The sequence below is a fragment of the Piliocolobus tephrosceles genome, chromosome 10, assembly GCF_002776525.5.
Source record: "Piliocolobus tephrosceles isolate RC106 chromosome 10, ASM277652v3, whole genome shotgun sequence".
In the NCBI taxonomy this organism is placed as follows: Eukaryota; Metazoa; Chordata; class Mammalia; order Primates; family Cercopithecidae; genus Piliocolobus; species Piliocolobus tephrosceles.
Genome location: NC_045443.1, coordinates 66,673,179 through 66,682,256, shown reverse-complemented (window position 1 = coordinate 66,682,256; position 9,078 = coordinate 66,673,179). Strand labels below are relative to the sequence as shown.

At 37.7% G+C, this 9,078-nt stretch overlaps 1 protein-coding gene across 1 annotated transcript in view; it reads right to left on the bottom strand.

The window, feature by feature from the left end:
- Positions 1-803: 803 nt before the first annotated feature.
- The window catches only part of YEATS4 (YEATS domain containing 4), a 34,861-nt gene continuing 26,586 nt past the window's right edge, over positions 804-9,078 (bottom strand). Inside the window, exon 7 of the mRNA XM_023226553.1 lies at positions 804-1,455. Coding sequence (XP_023082321.1) covers positions 1,286-1,455 — 170 coding nt within the window. The 3' untranslated portion in view covers positions 804-1,285. The remainder of the gene's footprint in view (positions 1,456-9,078) is intronic.

The window sequence follows — 9,078 nt, the reverse complement described above, 5'->3', positions numbered from 1 at the left end:
TAATTGTAAAAGTCACAACTTTAAAAATAAAGCCACAAAGTAAAAAGTAACCAATCCATCAGGGCAGACAGATAAGAAAGTATTTTTATTCCTAGGTTGCCAAGATAGTTCAGCCAACATACCTTTAAAGATTAGGTATTAATGAATGTTAAAAGTAGATGAATCCAAAAGTAGAGGACTTGCTGTGTGGATTTGAACAGAAGAGGCTAAAGAGGAGAGGGTGGGAGTAGTGCATGAAGCTAATGCACAGCTGCAGCTGCTTCCCATATGTCTCTATGAAATATTTAAATTTTTTTTTTTTTTTTTTTGAGATGAAGTCTCATTCTGCTGCCCAGGCTAGAGTGCAGAGGCGCAATCTCGGCTCATTGCAACCTCTGCCTCCTGGGTTCAAGCAATTCTCCTGCCTCAGCCTCCCAAGTAGTTGGGATTACAGGCATGTACCACCAAGCCCCGCTAATTTTTGTATTTTTAGTAGAGATGGGGTTTTACCATGTTGGCCAGGCTGGTCCCGAACTCCTGACCTCAGGTGATCCGCCCACCTTGGACTCCCAAAGTGCTGGTATTACAGGCGTGAGCCACCGTGCCTGGCCCCTAATAATTAATACATTTGTATGTGAAGAATAATGACACTGTGATAGGCAGAAGAAAACTTATGATATAATCTTTACCACCAAAGAGCTTCTATATGTGACAATGAGTGCCAATAAGAGATGTGAGGTCACAATACTATAAAGATACTTTAATTGTATTGAGGGTGTTCCAGAAAGTCTTCAAAGAGGAAGAAACACATCAGGAGGGAGAAATAGGATCAATAAACTATATTTATTGACTACTTACTGGACACATCATATACAAAAAAGATAGGATGGGGGCAGGTAAGAACCTGAAGAAATTAAATATATACATTAAGTTTATCACTAATTCTAACTACTAGAGAAGTACAAAATTTGTACAAGTAATACTTTATAATGAAATGCTGATGCCTGTCAAAAGGGTAATAAGCTATACATACACTACAATAAACATTTTTTAAAATTGCACTTAATATCATAGAATTTCCTTAAAATGGGTTGGTAAAATGTCTATATGCATCCATTCTTACACATGTACTTTCCATTAAAGATTGCTTAAACAGTACAAATTCCTATTGCTGAGAAATTCATGGTCAACAGCTATATATGAAGTTCCTCTAAGAAACGTCATAGCATTTGCAGTAAGTCCATTTCTCCAGTGAAGCCCACCTTATTTTCAGTTTAGCTTACTACCAAGTTCTCATGAGAACTGTTTATATGTCTTTTGCTTGGTCATCTTCTTCAAGTTTTCTGATTTCATTTTTTAAACAATTTATAGTTTCACGACTTGCTTTTAATCTCTCCTTAAGCTCTGCAATCTCAAAGCTTGTTTTTTTCTTAGCAGCTTCTAATTTTTCTCTGGTTTTCACTTCAAGCTCTGCAACTAAAGAAAACAAATATTTGACTAAAGTATTTTTCTCACATGTTTAAGATATATGATAGGGTAATAAATATGGCATTTCCTGGCGACAATGTTTCCATGATGAAATGTGGATAACTTAAGAATTACAACATTAAATATGGGTGCAGGTTGGGGAAGGGGAAGAATGTCTGAATTCCCAAGAGCGGATCTAAGATGTTTACTACAACTAAAAATGAAATTCTGGGCCGGGCGCAGTGGCTCACGCCTGTAATCCCAGCACTTTGGGAAGCTGAGGCAGGCGGATCACGAGGTCAGGAGATCGAGACCATCCTGGCTAACACAGTGAAACCCCGTCTCTACTAAAAATGCAAAAAATTAGTCAGGCGTGGCGGCAGGTGCCTGTAGTCCCAGCTACTTGGGAGGCTGAGGCAGGAGAATGGCGGGAACCCAGGAGGCGGAGCTTGCAGTGAGCCAAGATCGCGCCACTGCACTCCAGACTGGGCGACTGAGCAAGACACTGTCTCAAAAAAAAAAAAAAAAAAAAAAAATTCTGATCACCAACTCACAGTTAAACTTTTAAGACATAATGTCCTTTTTTCCATACACATACTAAGATTGAAATAAGGGGGCACACAAACCCAAGATATATCAGCTAATAAGAGGTGACTGGGTGCAGTGGCTTATGCCTGTAATCCTAGCACTTTGGGAGGCTAAGGCAGGTGGATCACTTGAGGCCAGGAGTTCGAGACCAATCTGGCCAACATGGCAAAATCTTGTCTTTACCAAAAATACAAAATTAGCAGGGCGTGGTGGTGCACACCTGTAATCCCAGCTACTCTGGTGGCTGAGGCATGAGAATCACTTGAACTTGGGAGGCAGAGGTTGCAGTGAGCTAAGATGTTGCTAGTGCACTCCAGTCTGGGTGACAGAGTGAGAGTCTGTCTTAAAGGAGGTGGCGGGGGGGGAGGGGAGGAGCGCTAACTACACGTATTCTTAAATTTATATACAGGTAAAACTTTTTTTTTTTTTTTTGTGATGAAGTCTTGCTGTCACCCAGGCTGGAGTGCAGTGGCACGATGTCGGCTCACTGCAACCTCTGCCTCCAAGGTTCAAGCAATTATCCTGCCTCAGACTCCCGAGTAGTTGGGACTTCAGGTGCATGCTGCCACGCCCAGCTAATTTTTTGTATTTCAGTAGAGACGGCGTTTCACCATGTTGCCCAGGCTGATTGTGAACTCCTGAGTTCAGGCGATCCACCCTCCTTGGCCTTCCAAAGTGCGGGGTTACAGGTGTGAGCCAATGTGCCCGGCCCAGGTGAAACTTTATAAACAAAATCACACTATCAAAACAAGCCAATACCTTTTTTTTTTTTCAAATAGGTAGCAATAACTGCTAAAAGCTGAATCCCAGCTCTGCAACTTACAAGTTGTGACACTGTAAGCTATTTCACCTATGTTCCTTACTTATGAAACAGAAATGATAATGGAAAATACTTCGTAATATTATTTGTTGAGAAAATTTTTGAGACAGGATCTTACTCTGTCACCCAGGCTGGAATGCAGTGGTGTGATCTTGGCTCACGGCAAACTCTGACTCCTGGGTTCAAGTGATCCTCCCACCTCAGCCTCCCAAGCAGCTGGGATTACACGTGTGAGCCACCACACCCAACCTGTTAAGAAGACTTAATGAATTAATTTATGCAAAGTACCCAGAATACTGCCTGGTACAGAAAAAGCCCTATCAACTATTGTTATGAGAACAGAGAAACATTAAATGATATTTGAAACTATCCAGGACAAAGTACTAAAGAAACATTACTGCAAAACAGGATACATCTATTTAAATATGCCACTTGGATATGCAGCATGATGTTTTACAGAGAAAAATATCTTCTTGTGTCTAACATTTCCATCTTGTGGACATTTTTGGTAACTGCTGCTGCTCACTATTAAAGTATACTTATATTTTCACTAATATAAGATGGTCACTAATGGAAGCCAGATGGTTTGGTGGGAAAAAAACCCAACTATGGAATCAGAAAAGACCTGAGTTCAAATAAACCCTTGCTCCCTTATTAGCTGAATACTGACATTTCTAAGTCTCCATCAATCTCTTTGTCTATATGATACAGTTAAAACTAGGTATTTCTCAGAGGATTTACGAGGATTACATGAAGTAATTATATGTAAAGCATCTAACACATAAAAAACATGCAATAAATATTAATGAATTCTTTCCTTATTTTGCTCATTGCTGGCGACTTGCTTTTTGTGACTGCCAAAACAATTCATATTTTACTTCGTAATTCTTTTCATTCTCTTAAAAATTATATTTATACATAGGTAGTACATACAAGATTACAAATTAAAAGGTTAAAAACAGTACATAGTGAAAAAATATGCCCTTCTACTACACTTGTTCCCCAGCCTGCCACGATCAATCAGTGCTTCTTCCCAGAGATAATCACTGTTGGGTTCTCTGATATCTTCCCAGAAATAGTCTGCTATTATACAAAGCATATACCCAAGTGCAGTTTCTTCTTCTTCCCAACACAAGTGGTATGATTCTATACACACTGTTTTGCACCTTGCTGTTTCACTTAACATTATACTTGGAAGCTCATCCTGTAACACAGAGCTGTCTCATTCTTTTTAATGACTACAGAGGACCTAATTGAATGGATATACAAAATTCATTTAGTCTGCCCCCTATTGATGTACATTCAGAGTATCTCCATTTTTTTCTTTTACAAACAATGCAATAATGTGTATGCTGTGAATAATCATTTTAGTATATTTGTAGGATAAATTCCTGGAAAAGAATATATATGTACTTGTAATCTAGAAGAATGTCAAGCAACTCAAAAGGATCTACCAATTTATAATCCCATTAGCATTGTGTCTGTTTCCCTACTGCATCAACTTTTTGGTCTTACCTAACCTGAAAGGTTAAAAACAGTATTTCAGTATAGTCTTAATTTGCATTCATCTTATTACTACTGGGGCTGACTCATCTTTGTTATAATATTTGAGACATTTCTCCCTTTCTACAAATGATCTGTTTTCCCTTTGCTCATTTTCCTATTGGGTTGTTGGCCTTTCTTATTGATTCATAAGAGCTATATACAGCTTTATACAGTAGCACCCCCTCATCCATGGTTTCATTTTCCATGCTTACAGTTACCCACTGTCAACAGCGGTCTGAAAACAGGTGAGTACAGTAGAATAAGATTTTCTGGGGGGGTGGGGTGGGGGAAGAGCACACATTTACATAACTTTTATTAGAGTTCATTGTCATAATTCTTCTATTTTATTAATTATCATTGTTAATCTTTTATTGTGCCTAATTTATAAATTAAACTTTATCATAGGTACATATGCATAGGAAAAAACAGTATATAGGGCTTGGTACTATCTGCAGTTTCAGACATCCACTGGTGTTCTTGGAACGTGTCCTCTCCAGATAAAGGGGGACTACTGTATGTTAAGAAACTAGTCATGTGTGACATGAGTACATTTTCTATGGCTTGTCAGTCTTTAGAGTTTGTTCCCAGTGCTTTTTACTACACAGAAATTTGTATTCCCCTGTACCCTCTCTCCCCACATCAATTTAAAAAACACACTGAATGATATGAGCTTTGTTAGATGCTGGGGTACAGAGACAGGAAACAGGTAAGAAAAAAATGCACTAATGTCATGAGGTAATCATAGGGAACGACAAGAGTAGATTGGATTCAAATCAAGTAGAAAGGGTGAGTTTTATGAAGGGGGGCTTCTTGGTAGTAGTAACATCTAAACTAAATTTTAAACAATGAGAAAGGAGTTAGGTAAATGAAGCGGGCATACAGGCCCAGGAAGCAGCATAAAAACAAGGAGTCCTGTATAGCTATAAGCGGTAGTTTTAAAACTAGCCAGGGAGACCTGATTAACTCAATTGTCAGAAGGACGGCATTCACTGCAGATGTAACATAGATTTATGTTGTATGATTCATGATACTTTTTATTTTTTGACAACTTGTAAGACTGCAAAGGGCACTAGATGTTTGGAAGAAGACATGAGTTAGTTAGCAATGAGATCCTGGGGGAAAACATTTTAAAACTTCTTTTAGCTCGTTCCAGTGTTCTGCTTCCTATGTGTTAAATGCTTACACAAAAAAAGAAAAGTTTCTGTTTTTAATTTCTCAAAGAAGTCTCAATTTCGAGAAAACAAATCCAAAGAATTACTATTATAAAGTCAGTTCAAATTACTGGTTAGGAGACAGACTATCAGGCTTTTTACAACTTATTAGTTAAGCGGACAGATTTGGGGTTTAAAATGCAGGCTCTACTGGGTAATTTTGGGCAAGTTATCAAATCTTTCTAGAGTCTTTACCTACAAAATGGTGCTAGTCATAGTATCTCCCTCCTAGGATTATTTAGAGTATTCAACAAGTTAAGAAAGGGAAAGTGCTTGACAGGTACATAGTAAACTCTCAGTAAGTGTTCACTATCATTTTTATTACTTCTTGAAGAAGCAACTAAAAAGCTGGATCATTAGTGCTTAAATAAACTTCTAATATACTCCATAATAAATATTCTCTATATAAAAATACTATTAAATTTTTGGAGCCTAAGTTCTGAGGACTGCCGGGGATCAAGTTCTGATTCTACTACTAACTAGCTGTGTGACCCTGGGCAAGTTTCTTAACCTCCTTGTACCTTAGTTTCCTTTTCTAAATATTACCTAATAAAGTTGTTATAGAATTGAGTTTATATATGTACAGACTCAGAAGAGTACAAATAGTAAGCACTAAGTCTGATATTTTATTATTACTAAGTATTGACTATCATATGCCCTCAAATTGTTAAAACTATATATACATTTTTTAGACCTTTGATCAATATTCCCAGATAGCTTTCCTAAAAAGCTAAATTTATACTCACAAAACAATTCATGAGAATGCAAAGTTTACCATATTCTTAATCGGTACAACTATTAAAAATTCCTGGCTGGCACGGTGATTCATGCCTGTAATGTCAGTACTTTGGGAGGCTGAGGTGGGAGAACCCTGCCTCTACAAAAAAAAAAAAAAAAAAAAAAAAAAAATTGCCAGACGTGGTGACACATAACTGTAGTCCTAGCTACTGCTTGGGGAGCCAAGGCAGGAGGATCATGTGAGCCCACAAGTTTGAGGCTGCAGTGAGCTATGATCACGCCACTGCAACCCAGCCTGAGTGACAGAGTGAGACCCTGTCTCTAGGGGAAAAAAAAATCCTTTTGCTAATTTGATAGGACAAATGTAGTCATTCATTACTGTTTGGTTTGCATTCTTAAAGTTATTAGCAGGGCCAAATATTTTATCATTTTATTTACTGGTGCTCTCTTATTCTGTCTGTCTGTCCATATCTTCCGCCCATTTATCTACTGAGGTTTAACATGTTTTTCTATTTATCAATTTTAGCATTAAAAAAATTAATTCTTTGCCATATTTTCTGCAAACTTTTCTTCTTTGCCTTTTTGAAATGTAGAAATTAAATATATTTAATAAAGTCTATCCTTCTTTTAATGTGATTTTTCTCACACTTTAAATTTAGAAAGTCCTCCCTAGCCAGGATAGCCAGTAATCTAATTTTTCGAAAAACAGGCTGACTGATTTTCAAAAAACATTTAAATATCTTTAACGAAACTGGAATTTGTTTTGGTAAGTACTATAAAGTGATGATCAAAATTAAGTTTTCCTCCCAAAAGCTGACCAATTATGCCAACACCATTTATGGAATTAGACTTTTCTCCCTTATTGATTTGGTACTGTTAAGAAAATGAACTAAAGATCGCACAGAAAATGTAACTTATTGATAAAAACTTGCCAAGGTTATACAGCTCCATACATAAGATTTAACACATAGAAACAGATTTACAGCCTTTTCACAAAATACATTATTTATACCTACTTGTTATACATAAATAAATAATAGTTTTGTCAAAAACAGAAAAATGTGAGCACTTGAATTTTGAAAGAATTTTCCACCATGAATGGGCACATTTCATGGTATGAGAGAAAGAAGAAAGTGATCAATAATGAAGCACACAGTAGTGCTTTTTACCTTTTCAAAGTGATCATATACTTAACTGTTTTATGTTCATAACATTTGTTGCAGATATAGAAATTAAGGCATACAAATTTTCAATGACTACCCAAGTTGCAAAATTATAATTAGTACCCAGATCTTTTAAGTCCTAACCAAGTGTTTTATGAAAATATAAACAAAACAACTGCTATAACCACTAATTGTTAAACAGCAATTCCCTCCCCACTTCATTACCATTCCTCCACCTCTTCCTTTATTGGATCACTCCCTTTCAGCCTACAAATATACTAGTTTATTTCCCCCTGAAAACAATACCCTCTTGATCCCATATCTTGCTTCTGCTACTGCTTCAAAGACTACTGCTCCCCTTTACAGCCAGGCTTCAAGACAGAGTTGTCTACAGTGTCTGTCTCCAATTTATCTCATCTGATATTCTCTTATCCACTTCAATTGATCTTCTGACCTTATTATTCTCCTTACACTGCTCCTGTTAAGATCATCAAGGAGCTCCATCTTACTCTATCCAATTACTGGGCCCTCATCTTAATTGACCTACCAGCAGTATTAGACACTCTCTAGTTCTTGATACACTTTTCTCATTCGGCTTTGAGGACATTACATGCACCTAGTTTTTCTCCCTCCATATTTGCTGTTTGTTCTTCATTCCCTTTGCTGGTTATCTCCTCAATTTTTAAATTTTGGAGTGCCTATGTCTCTCAGTCTTTGGACCTCTTTTCTATCTTCACTTACTCCTTTGATGATACCATTTGGTCTCATGATTTACAATTCTATTAACTTTCAAATTTATGTCTCCAGCCTAGACCTCTCCTCTCTTTGAATGCCAGTGTGCAACAATCCTTCTCAACATCTCAACTTACATGTCTTACAGGCATCGCACTCCCATCATGTCCAAACTTGCACTTTTTTTTTTGAGACAGAATCTTGCTGTATTGCTCAGTCTGGCGTGCAGTGGCATGATAACAGCTCATTAAAGCCTTGCCCTCCTGGGCTCAAGTAATCCTCCCACCTCAGCCTCCTGAGTAGCTGGTACTACAGGAATGTGCCACCACACTCAGAAAATTTTTAAAAAAATTTTTGTAGAGATGGGGTTTCGCTACATTGCTCAGGCTAGTCTTGAAGTCCTGGGCTCAGGCAATCCTCTCACGCTGGCCCCCATAAAGTGCTGCGATTATAGTCATGAGCCATCACACCTGGCCAGCCAAAGCTGTACTCTGAATCGCAAAAACATCTGTGTAAAAAGCAATGACTTTTTTGGAGTTCCTCAGGCCCAAAACCATGTAAGTCATCCTTTGCTTGTCTTTCTCCAATACCTTTCTCCAAATTATTCAAAGGATCAGCAAATCCTACTGTACCTATTTTCAAAACAGGTCCAAAATCTAATGTCTTCTCCCATTGCTATCACTCTGGTCCAAGCCACCATTCTACCAAATCTGAATTATTGGGACAGCCTCCAAACTACAACTTCTCCTTCTATTACATCTGCTTTGCAGAACCAGGGTGATGTTAGTTTGGGGAGAAAGTGGAGCAAGATGGCGGAACAGAAGCCTCCACCAAT